This window comes from Phragmites australis, chromosome 14, assembly GCF_958298935.1.
Source record: "Phragmites australis chromosome 14, lpPhrAust1.1, whole genome shotgun sequence".
In the NCBI taxonomy this organism is placed as follows: Eukaryota; Viridiplantae; Streptophyta; class Magnoliopsida; order Poales; family Poaceae; genus Phragmites; species Phragmites australis.
In genome coordinates, this window is record NC_084934.1 from 15335951 (window position 1) to 15353212 (window position 17262).

A 17262-nucleotide genomic window follows, 5' to 3' on the forward strand; every position below is an offset into this window, starting at 1 on the left:
TGCAACATGTGAAATAGTAATATTCAATTCATGAACAATGCACAAAGTAGCACCAACAGTATAATTCACTTGATGATATATGGCACTATTGACTGATATGTGGTAATGTAGCCAATAGTAGTACGCATGCACGCGAGCAACAACAGGATTGTGATCACTTTGCGAAGGTTGTTCTGGATGGGAGGCAACACGGTCGTTGAGTACAGTAACCAGTGACTTTCCTTCACTGGGCAACTGTAGCATCGAGAACAAGACGCTTGATGCACATCGCCGACTTCAGGGACACACGAATCAGAGATTGGCGGTCGTCGTTGCATTGCAGTCGCAATCGTAGGCCCAGAAGGCGGGCGGCTGTTTCACAAGATGTATGTTGACATAGGGAAATAGGTCAGCAGTACCGGCCCGATGTGTAGTATAAGGTGTGCGGATCGAGGCTATGAACACCAGCAGCGGCGTGGATTAGTTGAGACAAGAAAAAACCTATGCTACTCTAACCCTAGATGCAAAAGGAAAATAGAAAAAAAGAAAAGAAAATTACAATTATGTGATTTTGGCTTGTGCGTCTGTGAATCGACCGTCCCTATGAACTTATATAGGAGGTTGGTCTACGCCTACTAGTATCTGAATCAGCTACAAATCATATCCGACTCGGTTTTTGAAAATAAACACAATCCCACTTGCCAAATTTTGCTATCAACACACACGAAGAATCTGGATTATGTAGAATTCACAACCCTTGCTTTGCAAGCATCGCTAATTAAAAGCACTAATATCCCAAAAACCTAGGCCTCCCTTCTTCTTCTTCTATTGTGCAAGCTTTTCTCTACTCAACCAATATATTTTGTTCTCCTTGTCTTGTTGGCTCCACCAATATCTATAGATCATCTTTCTAATTTGATCACACGACTGCTTCGTTAGGTGAAAACAAGTATAGCAAAAATCTGGCAAAAATTCATAGTACAAGGGACACCATATCTTCTTGTATTCTTTGCCCGTAGAAAGAAAACACCTCTCATCAATGGCTTGTGGATATCAATTCTGACTTTAATCCTCAGAAATTGACCAATCACCTTATCATTATCTTCCACATGTACAACAAAGAACACACCGCCCTGTTCATCATCCCTAACGGGATCCTTGAAACCCTAGCCCAAATCAGGATATAGGTGAAGTCCATATCTTCTAAGATTGCTGATCCATCAAAGTCCTCCATCACCACAAAATTGCCCATGAAATTCCATGGACCCTCATCGAGAGCCCTACGCTTCCTCATTGCCTAACCAAAAGTGAAAAAAAAGAGTTCTCGCCAAGATCCTTGCACTCCACTCCTCGCCGCAAACACCATATTGACCCCAACGCTTGTTCCAAACCTTCTACATATGCTGTTTTTTAGAGAAAACCATAGCAATTGCTTGTACGTCTGAACCCTCCGCATCATAACCATCACCACTAATCTTGATGTCCTTCTTCTCCACCTTTGAGAGTTACATGAACTCCGTCAATCCAGCCATCGTCTCCATCTTCTTCGATCATCAGAAGCACCACAACCTGATCAGAATCGAAATTGACACTGATGTGCAGCGACGAACTAGTGCACAGATGCAAACCTAGATCTTGTAAGGATCAATTTTTATCTAGAAGCAACAGAAATGGCATGTGGACTCAGTCCCAAACTTAGAATTGAGATCGTAATACAAAACTATCGATGGTGAAAGAAGCAAGAGAGAAAGAAACCCTAGTTGCAAGACACTGACCTCGAGTTGCCAGGATCCCTAGCGTTGAGTACAATTCAATGACTTATGTGTTCTCTGTATAATTGGCTAAGAGTTTGTTCCACTCTCCTAAAATTTCATTCAAATAACTATTTCCTAGAACATTAGGTTCCAAGTTTTCTTACCCTCATTTTAGCAAGTGTGCTACTCTGTACTAAGCACACCACTTGTTCTCTAGCACGGTGAGGAGCATGAGCATCTATCATGTTCTTCATTCTTGCTTGGAATTTCTCCTCCTATTCCATGCGTCGTTGTAGATATATTCGGGATATAAACGTCTCCTTTTCTCGTGTGTTGGGTGCAGTCACATGTGATGGTTTCACTCTTTCACGTGCATTTACTATTAATATATACTGCACTAGCTCCCTCCCTTATAAGGGTGGCAACAGGCTGGGTTGGGTTAGGGCCTCACGGGTTTTAGACCCAGTGAGGGCAGGGCTGGGTGTGGAAATCGCCTCACGAAGCCCTCGGGTCGGGGCCCTGACCCGAGTTGGGTGCAAGGCCAGGCCAGATTTTGCACCCATAGGCCCCGAGACAGCCATTGGACCTAGCCTAAGAACGAGAGCCTCCACGCCCCTACCGACCACCACCATGGGCGCCAGCCACCCTTCACCTCTGTGGCTTCACTAACAATGCCGCCCTCCCACTCGACTCCGCTGCTGCCACCCTCCCGTAGTACGCCATCGTTGCCTTGCCTGCGTGGCTCCGCTGCCGCCACCTCCGCTCTCTCATAGTCCATTGCCACCTCGCCTACGCCATCTTCTGTGGCTCCGCCACTATCGTCACTCTCCTGTAGTACGCCACACCCGCCTCACCTACGTAGTGTCACTGGCTCCGCTTCATCTGTGCCCTCTAGCCCTCCTATAGTACGCCATCATGGTGGAGTTTTGGGTCCTCGACAGGGCCGGTGTCAGGGCTTATTTTGCATCTGATAACCATTTTAGGGCCAGGTTGAGTTTGAGGTCTTAGGTTTTGGGTTGGGTGAGTTCTCGCTTTACCCGACCCCTGCCTGACCCGTTGCCACCCCTAGTCCCTTATGATGTGTGACTAAAACAAACTTATAGCTTATTTATTTTGCTTGGTGCGTGGATCTATATTATGAGACTACTATACATGATGATGCCATGATAGTGCGCCACATTCCAACTTAGAATCATTTTTCTCCCTATTGATGTAAATAATTCTCCATTGAACACACAACACATTTTAAATTTAACAGATCTATGGCCAAAGATTCCAATGTCATATAATTTGTAATTTACACAATTGGTTCATTGTGTACGCTAAGATGGTGATGAAATTGGTTCATATATGGCACAACCAAATATAAGTAGATGACAAATGTTTGGCATTTTCCCACTAGAACGAGGAGAATTCTTGGCATGCATGCCTTATGATGACATGAGTTGCATTGATGCCCATCATTGTCATTATTGTCTTATGATGACACATTGTTTGTAGGTATGATTTTGTGAACAAGGTCATCATTGCCACCTTGATCCTCTTGATTTATTTTGATTTGTCTATCTAAAATGGTAACATGTGGAACTAGATGTCTCCCTTCCAAAGCCACCGAATTGGGGAGGTAAGCCCGCTCGAGGAGCTGCCAAGTCGAGGATGGAGCCACCAGTTAGATCAGGGAGGTAGCCCACCGGAGGAGCTACCGAGTCAAGGATGGAGCCACTAGATCAGGGTGTGAGCATAAATAGCTTAATTAATTTCAATCACATATCCTAATTACATGAGCACATGACCTTAATGTGGAATTAGTTAGGTCTAACATTGATTAGATGATGACGAAGTTGGTTTGATCTTTGTTGCTTGGGGAAGATCAGCATTAGGGATCTGTACTTTGGTGAAGCTATGCGTAGATGTTGTCGGTGATTGTTGAAGATGTCGCTATCAGAGCCACCGGCGATGGTTTGCAGTCTTTGGGTCACAATAACACCAATTAGGATCAGTTTAAGGGGTTTTGGGGTGTCAAGTGAGTCTCACCTCGTGATCAATCAAAATGGTAGTGGGTGGCCGGCTCACCCTTTTATTTGGTGTTGGTGACTTAGGACCGAAACAAAATTTTGGGTTCTACCTCCGATCAAGGCGTGTTGGCAGTTAGGTCTTGGCTAGGTTAGTTAGCGCGTGATTTGCCTAAAACTAATATTCTCCCACTTGATAAAATGTCTAATCATCATAAGTCCACATTCGACAAAATAGCACACCAAGATAATGCGATCTCAATGACTATCAGAATTGCCACTTGACCTCATAATCTATAGTACACAATTTCATCTCGATATGGATAATTACTTATGCCTTGGGAGTTGGTTTCTTTCTTATGGTCCTTAATATCTAGGGTCATGAACCTAAGATCTTAAAGTAATTACATTGGAGTCATAGGCTATCAGTTAAACCGATGCCGACAATATGTTCTTTAAATATATTAGGTGGTAAGCCTTTAGTTAGTGGGTTGACAAGCATGGACTTTGTACTTATATGCTCGATCTCAATAGTTTGATCTTGGATTCTATCTTTCACAACGTGATACTTAATATCAACGTGTTTGACAGCATCACTTGATTTGTTCTTACTCGAAAATAAAATTGTAGCTTTATTATTGCAATATATAGTGCGTGACTTAGTTATGCTGTCAACCACTCTTATTTCCAAGATAAAATTCTTAAGCCATACAACCTGCCTGATAGCCTCATAACAAGCCACAAACTTACATTGCATCATAGAAGATACAATAAGGGATTGTTTGGAGCTTTTCCAGGGAATGGTTCCTCCTGCGAGGATGAAAATATATCCTGAAGTCGACTTCTTTGTGTCCATGCACCATGCAAAGTGAACATATGAATAACCCTTAACCTCAAGATTATCAGACTTCTTATATATGAGCATGAAATGCTTAGTGCCTTGCAAATAATGCAAGGCCTTCTTGACAATTTTTCGGTACTCTAATCCTAGATTAGACTGATATCGGCCTAACATCCCCATTATATAAGCTAAGTTAGGGCTTGTGGAGACATGAGCATACATGATGATCTCGGCCACTGAAGCATAATGAATCGTCTTCATCTGATCAGCTTCTAATTGATTCGGGATTGGAATGAACCAAATTTATTCCCTTTAACAACAGGGGCAGGTGATGCAGAACAATTATGCGTATTATACTTTTTGAGCGCTCTGTCAATATAAGCCCTTTGGACCTGTCTCGATGAATCTCAGTGCCTGACATGTAAGATGCCTTAACAAGATCTTTCATATCAAAGTTGGATGATAGAAATTGCCTAGTCTCATACAACATGTCCTTATCACTATTGTCTAGTAGAATATCATCCAAATAAAGTATAGGATACCAAATTTACTCCCCTTAACCTTAATATAAAGGCAATTATCTACTTCATTTTCTTTGAAGCTGAATTTTCTTATGACTTCATCGAATTTAAGGTATCATTGCTTATACACCTGCTTTAGTCTGTAAATGGATTTTCTAAGTCTACACCACATGTGCTCCTTTCCTTCTATGACAAAACCTTCTGGTTGAACCATATATACATTCTCATGCAAGTCACCATTAAGGAATACAATTTAAACATCTATCTGTTGTAGCTCTAAGTCATAATGAGTGATAAGTGCCATAACAATTTTTAATGAATCATTCTTCCAGACAGGAGAGAAGGTGTCATTATAATCAATCCCCTCTCCCCGTGAAAAGCCCTTAGCGATGAGTCTTGCCATCTTTCAGACATTTCCCTTAGAGTCATGCTTAGTTATTAGACCTATTTACAACCTATTATTTTAACGTAATCAGGAATTTCTATTAGATCTCAAGCCTTATTAAAACTAATTGACTCCATCTCATCTTTAATGGCATCAAACCACTTGGATGAGTGATCACTCATCATGGCCTCCTTAAATGAGGTACGATCATCCACCTTCCTTATGTCATTCACATCTTCATTCATATACACAACATAGTCATTTGGAAACTTCTTTTTCATTGTGATCTTCTTAAGGGTTCATTAGCGACCACATGAGTCTGATCTATGTGATGCTCATCATTAGGTGTTACATTACTAATCCCAGAATTTTCTTCCTGATGGAGTCATTCAAGTGGATGATACAGCTAGACAATCCCACACACATAAGTATCTTAAGATCAGTTTTCCCCATGCATAATTCATAAAGTGTCTTAGACGCTGATTTACTGGGACCGATTAAGTATGTCAGCGGCTGTCTTCAATGCTTTTGTCCACAAATTATCTTGAAAACTGAAGTTATTAATCATACTCCATACCATATCCATAAGAGTCTGATTGTGCTCTTCAGCCACTCCATTTTGCTGAGGTTCGTTAGGCAAATAGTAATGTACCGCTGTACTATTTTCCTGAAGGTACAGTGCAAAACGACCAGGGATCTACCTATAGGTAGCATGTCTACCATAGTACTTTCCTCCTCGATTTTATCTCACTACTTAATTTTTAAATTATACTCTTAAACTTATCGAGTGATTCAGAATAATCAAGAATAGGAAAAATATATCCGTAAGGGGAGTAGCCATCAGTAAATATGATGGAGTCATATCCATCCACACTCGGAATAGAAAAAGGTCCACATATGTCAGTGTGGTTCAATTCTAATAATCCTAAGCTGCGGGTGGCTCATTTCTTAATTTGTTTAACATATTTCCCCTTAATGCTAGCAATATAGGGAACTGAGTCAAAAAAATTAAAAGGGTGGAGTATCTATTTTTAATGAGACATTTCACTCTCCCATTCGAAATATGGCCTAATGACAATGCCATAGTTTTAATGAGGTCTCATTACATTTATCAGCTTTATTTCACACATTTAGGAATTCAAGGAATGAAATAATTCAAGTATATAGAGCTTATCTTGGCAAAACCATAACTAACATTGTCACTACCAATCTTTATTACACATTCACTATTCCCAAAAATACATTTGAAATCATAATCATCCAAAAGAGAAACTGAAATTAGGTTCCAACTTAAAGTAACATAAAGTACAATATTCAAATGAAGGGTAAAGCCGTCATGCAACACTAATAGAAAATCTCCTATTACTTTGACTTTAGTCTTTCCCATCATCCACTCTAAGATTTCGCTCCCCTTTCTTAGTATCCTGATGGAACAAAATCCCTGTAATAAATTACATATATGTACAGTTGCACCAGATTAATCCACCAGGAATCAGGGGTAAATTTAGCAAAAAAGTGTTTCATAAAAAAAATTATATCATTACCCTTCTTGGCAAGACACTCCTTTAAACCTGCACAATCCTTTTGAAACGACCAATTTTCTTACATAAGCAACATATTATGATATTAGGTTCATAGGGTGCAGCAGGAGACTTGATCTCTTTAGACCTTGACTTGCTTGATATCCATTGGATGTGAAATACAACTTCTTCTTGGACTTAAACCTCCCTTAGAACTTTCTCTTCTCCGGGCATGCACTGACATGATGTGCATAGTCCTTCTTCTCTACTTTTAGCCTTTCCTTCTCCTAGATACACATGGTAGTGAGCTCACTCATGATCCATTTCTTCTTCTAAGTGTTGTAATTAATCTTAAAGCTTCCAAACTCCAAAAGAAGTGAATTCATAATGAAATGAACCAGAAAGCCCTCAGAGATTTACATCTCCACACCCTTAAGCTTAGATGCTATGTCATTCATCATCATCACATGCTCTCTTACATCATTAATCCCATCATATTTGGTTGTTAGCATCTTCATAATAAGTGTGCTGGCATAAACTTTCGAGGGGCTCTTAAACTACTCCTCCATAGATTCTAAGTAAGTCTTAGCGCACTCTGAATCGAGGATTGCTCCCCAGATCCCTACAGTGATGATGCTATTTATAATCATTACGGATATGCGGTTAGACCGCTCACATTTTTGCCTCATAGATCTTATTCTTCTCAGCAAGGTTCAGGGCATCAGCAACGGGCTCAACAGAAGCTATCTCTCGTAAAACATAATCGAGATCCATCACTCCAAAGACAATCAAAATATGTTCTTTCCAGGAGGGGAAACTAGTCACAGACAACTGCTTAATGCCACTTAGGTGACCAGTGACAGATGAAAGTGTTCAATGCTGTTATTTAAATGAGAAAATTTATTAGAAATTATATAACCACAAAAAATAAATAATTTCTGGCACGAAATTAATCCTACGTTGGTCTGATTAATAACATGCTAATGACAATTCAAATTTCACATCACCATTTGATAGAAATAACAAAGAACAAAATTATGTATTAATTGGAAAATTAATTTAATCCATACATTATTATAATCAAATTTCAACTTTAGTTAGAAAATAATTATGGGCATGAAAATAAATTTCATAATCCTCGAGTTAAATCTCAACTAAAGGTACCGTTGGTTCCACTTCAATTTGATATTTAACACAATTTTCAGTGGAAATAATGCATGGTTATTGGGCAATAAACATTACTTAAAACAGTGCATAAAAACTATTTATAAATAGTAAATAAATGCATAAAGGAATAACAATTAAACAAAAGAAAATAAACAGGAAATAAAAACCCATGAAAAATCGGCTTGCTCATGAAAGCATATGGGCCGCGCCGCGCTCTGGTCTCGACCTCGCCGGACGCCGGCACGGTCGCTGACCTTCTCTTCCTCCGTCGCCACCGACCGTTGATCCTTCCAGAGAGGTACTCCACTTACGTCCGTGTTGTGTGCATCTGGCTCTGTACCTTTCACCCTGAGCGCGTAAGCCTCCGCCGCGTGCCCGCGAGGTGTTCGTTGTTACGCCTCCAAGACCCAAGAGGCGAATAATTAAGATCTCCTTCCTGCTCCGGATCTCTTGCTCCTACTCCTCGTCGCGCGGCGTTCTTGGCATCCGATTCTATCACCCCGCACGCACGCGCGCACGCGCCGCCATTCCCCGTGGAATGGAAAACCGAAGACGCAAGCGAGCTTGGCAGGTGGTCGCCGCATCTCACGCAGACCAGGGCGTCTACCTGCTGTCCTGGTATATGCTTCCCTTCCATTCCAAGCTGTCGTGCCTCGCCACCTTCGTAGTTAGTTAGGTAGGGAAGGTAACCACCGCTTACCTTACGCGTCTTTCTTTCCCTTCTTTTCCTCTCCGCTCTTTTGACTTCTTGGCAGCCACCGGCCAGCTGCTCGTAGCAGCCGGCGCGCAGCGCGGAACGTGCTTTTGGGTCGGATGAGATGAGGAGGCGCTGCGGGTGGTTCTCGTCCCTCTGCCGCCCTCGCCGGGGCGGCCTCGCAGCCGGCACGCTCCCGCAACCAGATCCACCATATCCCAAGCCCGAGCCCGAGCCCAAGCCTAAGGTAGCACTGTGGTTGCTTTAATTGGTCTTGACTCTTGAACCAAACTATCTAGGCTTGCTTGGTTTCGTCCATTGTTGATTTGATTGCCCACTGATCAAAGGTTCAGGGTGTGCATAGTGTCGGTATGAAATGGGGGCAGAGAAGCGCTGCTTGTACAAATTCTCTTGCTGCTTGTCTTTAGAGTTTAGAGGAGATCTAGCAGTGTTGATCCTGTCAATATCAATACAATTCAAATTTCCTATGTACCAAATGCAACCCATTGGGAGATTCTTTATGAGACATATTCGAGACTCCAGTAAAGTGGATGAAGCTCATAAAAAGTGGCATTTGAGAAGATTCAGGAAAACAAAATAGTTCAGTAATTAGTTATTAGCAGATCTATCATTAATTTATTTATTCACGAATGAATCTAACTATCTAAGTTCATAGGTTTTAATTGAAGCACATGCTCGCAATGTCAGCTACTGCTTCAAGCATCACAACTGTCCTTTCTCACCAGAAACATGTCTATCTTCTCATTTAATGATAGGAATTTTAATTTTTCATTTTGTTGTTTGTATGGTTACAAAAGCCAATATGGACCAAACAAAATGTCACAAAAAACAGTCATGCCCACGACCATGTTGCATCATCATTTTCCCTTTTTCCCTTATTTGTGCTACGACGGGCTAGAAAACCCATGCAATTTTCAGTCAAGCACATGGCAACAAGTGAGGCTAAAACAGAAGAAAGACCGTGTGGCTTATTAGGAGGAGATATTATTCCCCCTTTTCCCTGGGTTTTGCTAAAAACTTTGAGACTTTTTGAGCTAATGTTGTTCCTTATGCTCAAGGTTTCTATATGATATAATATATATGCATACTATATTATTAGCCAACCATGGCTTCCCAGTTTACATCCATTGTCATGACACTAGACTCATGGAAATTTTGTATTCTGTGCAATGTTGAGCAGGTAATAGAGGAGCGTGGTGCTTCTGACAAAGTTGTCATGGAGAACATTCTATCGAACAGTGATTTTTCTGAAGGTTTACATTTGTGGCAACCGAATAGTTGCCATGCATTTGTAGCTGTTGAAGGATCAGGTTACCATTATGGTGTAAGGCCACATTCAGGGTCAAATTATGCTGTTCTTACTCATCGCACACAGAGTTGGCAGGGGCTTGAGCAGGACATAACAGAAAAGGTCACCATTGGTACTGAGTACATTGTTGCTGCCTGTGTCCGAGTTCATGGGGAGCTTCACGAGCCTGTTGGAGTTCAGGCCACTTTAAAACTTGAGGGCGAGAGTTCTTCTACCAACTATGTTTCTATTGCAAGGTATTTCGACCAGAAGGTACTTTTTGGTGTCTTCTATAATATTACATCAGCATCATGGGTTTATCAGTCTAAGTTGATTGACTAGGATTTTGGCCTCACAAGAACGCTGGGAAAAGTTGGAAGGTTCATTTGATTTAACAACTCTACCAAGACGTTTAGTGTTCTACCTTGAAGGCCCCCCTCCTGGTGTGGATTTGCTCATAGATTCAGTGACCATATCCTACAAGGTATCATGTTGGATATCTTGCTTACATTTATGTATCAGAACCAATGTTTAATTTGTAACCAGATACAGGCTTCAGATTATGAATTAACAACATGTCAATATGTCTACAACAAATTGCTCACTGGTCCGAAGGAAGAATTATCGTCTGCTAAAACTATTTGCTGGAAGGCTACAATCATATCAGATTTTATTTCATCATCCAGCACATGTATCAGAACTATTGTTAACATAGTTAAGAGAACAGCTTGTATTTAAATTTTTTAAATGTCTCCCTCGCTTAATGGCAGATATATTTTACCAATTTGATTTATTGGATTCTCTGCCTTATAGTTTTACTGACTACTATAGATTTTCTTTAGAAAACAGAGAGCTCGGCATCTTCATTGATTGGCAGAACGGAGAACATCATTTCAAATTATGATTTTTCCCAAGGCCTTCATCCGTGGAATCCTATCTGCTGCCATGCATATGTGGCATCACAATGGTCTGGTTTCCTTGATGGTATTAGAGGGAACTCAGGAGAAAACTATGCAGTTGTTTCGAAGAGAACAGAACAGTGGCAAGGTCTTGAACAAGATATTACAGATAGAGTGTCTACAAGTACTGCTTATGTAGTTTCTGCCTTTGTTAGAGTTGATGGGAATGTCCAAGGTGGAGTTGAAGTCAAAGGAACCCTTAGATTGCAAAATCCAGATGGATCAACACATTATAATCCTGTTGGAAGGTATTGTGCTTAAATTGTTCAACTACCAAAATTCTTTTGATGCTAATCTTTGAGCCCTTAATTGATGATAGAACTTGATGTAACAGTGTGTTAGCATCAAAAGAAAAGTGGGAAAAGTTGGAAGGCTCCTTTTCTTTGACAAACATGCCAAAACATGTTGTATTTTATCTGGAAGGGCCTCCTGCTGGTGTGGATCTTATCATTGATTCTGTTATTATTACTTGCTCCAGACATAAACAGTCAAAAGTGAGTTCTTATATGTTTCTTGTAACCTTCTCTTGAATGGCATATTATACAACTTGAATCAATGTCTTGTTATGATATTGTATATTTCTCAGAAGTCTACTGAAAATATAATTAGAACTTGCTGAATGTTATGGTTCAGTAATTGTGGAGTGATGAAATTCTTTCTGACAACTAAAATTCTAAGCACTGTTTCTTTAGTTCTAATGTAGTAGGCAATAAAAATGTAGTGCAGAAGATTTATTTTCAACTGTTTATTGCATTTATCTCTGTACGATTCACATTTAACCTTGTGTGTAACATATGTACCTTCTGATGTGTTCATTCATGGTCTTCATTTCATAAAAAAAAAAATCTTGAATGAACTGTTACAGCCTATGTTTGCTGATTAATGTTTCCTTTTGAAGGAAGTAAAAGTACCAAGTGGAATCATGACTATTATTAAGAATCCTCACTTCGAAGATGAGTTAAAAAATTGGTCAGGAAGAGGATGCAATATCTGCAGACATGAGTTCATTGGATATGGGAACGTTCAGCCCTTAAATGGCAGCTATTTTGCTTCAGCAACTGGACGTGTCCACAATTGGAATGGCATCCAGCAAGAAATCACTGACAGGGTGCAGAGAAAAGTTCTTTATGAGCTCAGTTCTGCTGTCCGAATATTTGGGAGTTCCAATGATACTGAAGTTCGTGCTACTTTGTGGGTACAAGAATATGGTCGTGAGCGATATGTAGGCCTTTCCAAGTAAGTGTGATGATTTCATTTGTTGCTCTCTGTTGACAATGTTGTTTCTTGGGAGCAGACGGTTTATTCATTGGCTTACTATTTGTTTCTTTAACCAAAGAAACCAGGCATCTGATAAGCAATGGACACATTTGAAAGGAAAGTTCCTCCTTCATGCTCCCTTTTCCAAAGTTGTTATTTTTATAGAGGGGCCTCCTGCAGGAATTGACATTCTTGTAGATGGTCTTGTCTTGTCTCCAGCAAGAAAGCTCCAGGCTGCACCATACCCAAAAATTGAGGTTGGTAGGCTAATTGCTTCATACCGTTGCTATACCAAGAATTATTACTTGTTCAAATGATCCTGACTATTGAGACGTGTGTAATTGTTATTTTCGTAAGTATTATCTATCATGATATTGCATAAAAATTAGAATGTCCTCGCTAATCCAAGAATATTTACTTCACATTGCAGAACGCTTTGTATGGAGCTAATGTAATACACAATAGTGCTTTCACACATGGGCTTGCTGGCTGGAGTCCAATGGGTTCATGTCGATTGAGTATCCAGACTGAAGCACCCCATATGTTATCTTCCATCTTGAAGGATCCTGCAACTCAGCAACATATAAGCGGTCGTTATATCCTTGCCACAAATCGTACAGATGTGTGGATGGGTCCTTCTCAGGTGATAACTGACAAGCTAAGGTTGCACGTCACTTACAGAGTATCTGCTTGGGTACGAGCCGGTTCTGGAGGACATGGATGCTACCATGTAAATGTTTGTCTTGCCGTGGATAACCAATGGGTTAATGGTGGGCAAGTGGAAGCTGATGGGGATCGATGGTATGAAGTCAAAGGAGCATTCAAGCTTGAAAAGCAGCCATCCAAAGTTACTGCATATGTTCAGGGCCCTCCTCCAGGTGTTGATCTCAGAGTCATGGGCCTTCAAATATATCCTGTTGACAGAAAAGCACGTTTTGAGTATCTGAAGGAGAAAACCGACAAGGTAAACTTCACCAATGCATTCCATGTTTTTTATGAGAGTTCGTTTCCTCCAAATCAGATTGGATTTCAACGTTTCATCCGTGGCTGTGCACCATCCAATTATTGTTTTAACCATAGTGATTTTTTGCTGATAGAATTAATCTTGTCTTTAGGAAATCTTAGTCAGATATGGAAAGCACCAGTGTTACTATAAGTATGTATGGCACGCGTGAAGCGCTGCTAGCTTGTTTTTGGTAGAAGTCTATGTTTCCAAGCATGTGTGCGTGAGGCTTGCATTGCATGCATTTGCGACGGTATGGTTCGTGTTAGAGTCGTAGGCAAGTCCATGTCTTTGAGCTGTCAGGTTGTATATGACGCGAAGTCCGCGGAAATCTGGGGGCCGCGTCGTGGTGTCCAAGTACGGGTCCTGCAGTCGAATCTATATAAGAAAATCCATGTAACTAGGAGGTTCGTGAGTTGAAAGAGAAAAGAAAAACTAGCGCTAAGCTGTTGCAGCGCTGGGCAAACATTGTGTGTTTTCTTTGGTTCTTTCCTCACCAAACCTCGTGACAGCCGTGTCCATAAGTTCACGTGTGTAATCCTGGGGCTGATCCAACATTTGGTTTGTTAAATTAGAGTGTAAATTTCACATAATTGCAGGAAAACACATATTTCTTGGCTAGTCGCAGTTAATGGCAGTTTTACAGTCGTAAAATTTCACGAAAACAAATAATGGCTCACCGGCCCTTTAATCTGCTTGACTTGTTGATCCTCTATCCATGAAGGCGGGGTTTTATGGAACCTTTTGACCATAACCTAAGGGTAAATGCTACTAGCTAAGAAATATAGAGTTTTGTGAAGCCTTAAATCATGAAACCTAGGGTTAAGTACCACTAGCCAAAGAAACTGGGGTTTTCTTGCTTTTTTCAACTAAACCTCCAATTTTGTGAAATTTACTCTAAATGAACTTTCTACATTTTGCTGACAGGTAAGGAAGCGTGACATTGTGCTGAAGTTCCAAGGATCAAACACAGTGAATCTTCTAGGTTCATCTGTGAGGATACAACAGACTGAGAATAGCTTTGCATTTGGATCATGCATAGCGAGAACCAACATTGAGAATGAGGATTTTGCTGATTTTTTTGTGAAGAACTTCAATTGGGCTGTATTTGAGAATGAATTGAAATGGTACCATACAGAACCAGAACAAGGAAGACTAAATTATAAAGATTCCGATGAGTTGCTTGAATTTTGCCAGAAACATAATATACAGGTTCGTGGTCACTGCTTATTCTGGGAAGTGGAAGACGCTGTCCAACCTTGGGTTCGATCATTGCAAGGCCACCACTTGATGGCTGCCATTCAGAATCGTTTGCAAAGCTTACTGTCAAGATACAAAGGTCGGTTTAGACATCATGATGTAAACAATGAAATGCTTCATGGGTCTTTCTATCAAGATAGACTGGGAAGGGATATTAGAGCTCACATGTTCAGAGAAGCACATAAGCTCGATCCTTCTGCTGTCCTGTTTGTGAATGATTATAATGTCGAAGACGGATGTGACACAAAATCTTGCCCTGAGAGGTTCATTGAGCAGATTGCCGATCTCCAGGAACGGGGTGCCCCCGTTGGTGGGATTGGTGTGCAAGGTCATATCAGCCATCCAGTGGGAGAAATCATATGTGATTCCCTGGACAAGCTCGCAATACTAGGTCTCCCTATTTGGATTACCGAGTTGGATGTGACAGCAGAAAATGAGCACATACGAGCTGATGATCTAGAGGTGTTCCTCCGTGAAGCATTTGCGCATCCTGCTGTGGAGGGGATTATCCTCTGGGGATTCTGGGAGATGTTTATGTTTCGAGAGCATGCTCACCTAGTTGACGTTGATGGTGCAATCAATGAGGCTGGCAGAAGGTACCTTGCTCTCAAACAGGAGTGGTTGACCCATGCGAATGGCAATGTCGATCACCTGGGGGAGTTCAGGTTCAGAGGCTACCATGGTTCGTACAAGGTGGAAGTAGACACGCCTTCGGGGAAGATGGTTAGATCGTTTGTTGTCGACAAGGATAACCTGGTTCAGGCCATCACTCTAAAAATTTAGTTTGTGGGTAGTGAAGTGCGTCCTGTACTTTAGCGAGGCACTGAGATGTATTGTTTGGACAATGAGAGTTTCTTATCTGATGCCAGACCTTGATAGTTTATAGAAAAGGAGAGTTAAAATATCTGCAACCTCATCCTTTTTTCGCGATTATGCAGTGGCACTTGTAATGTATAGAATGAGTGTTTAAATTGGCTCATGCATGGTCCATACGAAAGAGTGGTTGTTCAACTTTGTCGTTGCCAGGTGAAACAGTGCAAAGGCATGAAAAACACCTCCCCTCATAATGATATCTCTTTTTTGTTTTCTGAACCTTTTTCTCCCCTAAGCTATGCTATACACTGAACTTTTGGGGAGGTCCTAAAACCACAAATTTACATAATTCTCCCCTTTGTCAATTGAGTCACCAATGGTCGCGAGAACATACAAAAGGGCAGAATGAAGATGCAATGCATGAGGTGCAAAACCTAATGACCTCTGTAAAGTAGACAAGCTGAAGGTTGAAGCATGAGCCATATGCCTGAAGTCAAGCAAAATGTTCAAGCTAGCTTAACAGATGCAAAACCTGAGGGCCAAGCTAGCTCGGATGATTAGGAGATCCAAGTGGTCGGCCCGCCCCTGTATCCAAGGGTGACTCACTTTTCTCGACATGAACGTGATTAACGAGGGTTAGACTTCTTCATGCAGCATTCAGATCGAATGACTATAAAATTACATCGATACTTCCACATTTTCTTATCTTTTTCATCGATGCAACATGATTTATGAAAAAAAACATCTCAACATGAAACTAAATGGCATAAGCGTCGCACACAACAACACATTACACTTAATAGCTATCGGTGTAAAGAATAGTGGGGTCCTTGGCGGGTGGACCCTCGCCGGTATGATATCAGCAGATATCATAAATCACATTTTTTTGAACCGCGACCGCGCGGCCAGCTAGCGACCATGCAACCCAACACTCCGATCGGATTCTGCAACCAATCCCCAGGTTGCAGGAGCAAACCCCGCAACCAGTTTCCTCTGGTCGCGGGGCAGGTATGTGTCCTAACAGTCTAATCACAATAAATGCTTTTTCATTTGAGTAGTTCCCTTCCCTAGGTCCCCCTTTCGGTCGTCCACGGCGTGGTCGGTGCAGAGCGGCCATGACCTGTCCCGTAGCATTAATCACTATGGGATGGCCTGACAGGCTTGGCAGGAGTTCTTTTGCACGTGCGTAGGCGGCGCGTGAGGATGGGGCAGGATAGTTCAGGCGACTGGGATGATGCAGACAATGTAGCGATGGGACGGGCTATGTGGCGATGTAGAGCAAATGATATACGTTTGCTTCTAGTAATGATAGGCCTAGGTGAGTAGCTCTGGCTAGGCCTGAGTCTATGACTCGATTCATGTGTAAGTACTCTCTCCCTTTGATATATAAAGGGAGGAGTACCGGGCTTGTTGAGAGAGGGTTTTTTCGGGGCCCAACAAGTAAAGGGCTGGGCAAGAAGAGCATGAGTAACTGTCTTAGACCAGAGAAAGAAGAATACACAGGTTGCAGAGCTATTACCCTGAGGGGAGCCTGAATTTGGATAAACCTCGGTGTTCTTGAGTCACACACATATAACCGGATCCAACCTACGCTTCCCGAACAAGGATCACGCACCCATCGTCCGATACACCTCAGAATCACTGTCAGTGATTTACCCTCGACAATAGCATAATATAGCAAGTTCATACATATTAATTATGAGGAGGTATAAAAGAAACTTTTGTGGGTTGCTTAGTGAATTTGACACATGTCTTTCCAACATAAGTAATCACAACCAAGCTTAACAA

General features: G+C 41.4%; 1 protein-coding gene across 4 annotated transcripts; it reads left to right on the forward strand.

The window, feature by feature from the left end:
- Positions 1 to 8399: 8399 nt before the first annotated feature.
- LOC133890864 (endo-1,4-beta-xylanase 1-like) lies at positions 8400 to 15591 on the forward strand. 4 transcript variants are annotated; one of them, XM_062331480.1, is made up of 10 exons: positions 8520 to 8797; positions 8935 to 9120; positions 10075 to 10439; positions 10525 to 10666; positions 11025 to 11389; positions 11476 to 11635; positions 12040 to 12377; positions 12478 to 12655; positions 12829 to 13362; positions 14329 to 15591. In XM_062331480.1, exons 2-10 carry the CDS (start codon positions 8998 to 9000, stop codon positions 15442 to 15444), a joined length of 3321 nt encoding a protein of 1106 aa, XP_062187464.1. In that variant the 5' UTR covers positions 8520 to 8797; positions 8935 to 8997; the 3' UTR covers positions 15445 to 15591. The 4 variants fall into 4 exon arrangements, with proteins under 4 accessions (XP_062187465.1, XP_062187464.1, XP_062187466.1 ...); XM_062331481.1 differs by lacking the exons at positions 8520 to 8797; positions 8935 to 9120 and adding an exon at positions 8400 to 8477; XM_062331482.1 differs by lacking the exon at positions 8935 to 9120 and having other exon boundaries at positions 8521 to 8797.
- Positions 15592 to 17262: the final 1671 nt, after the last annotated feature.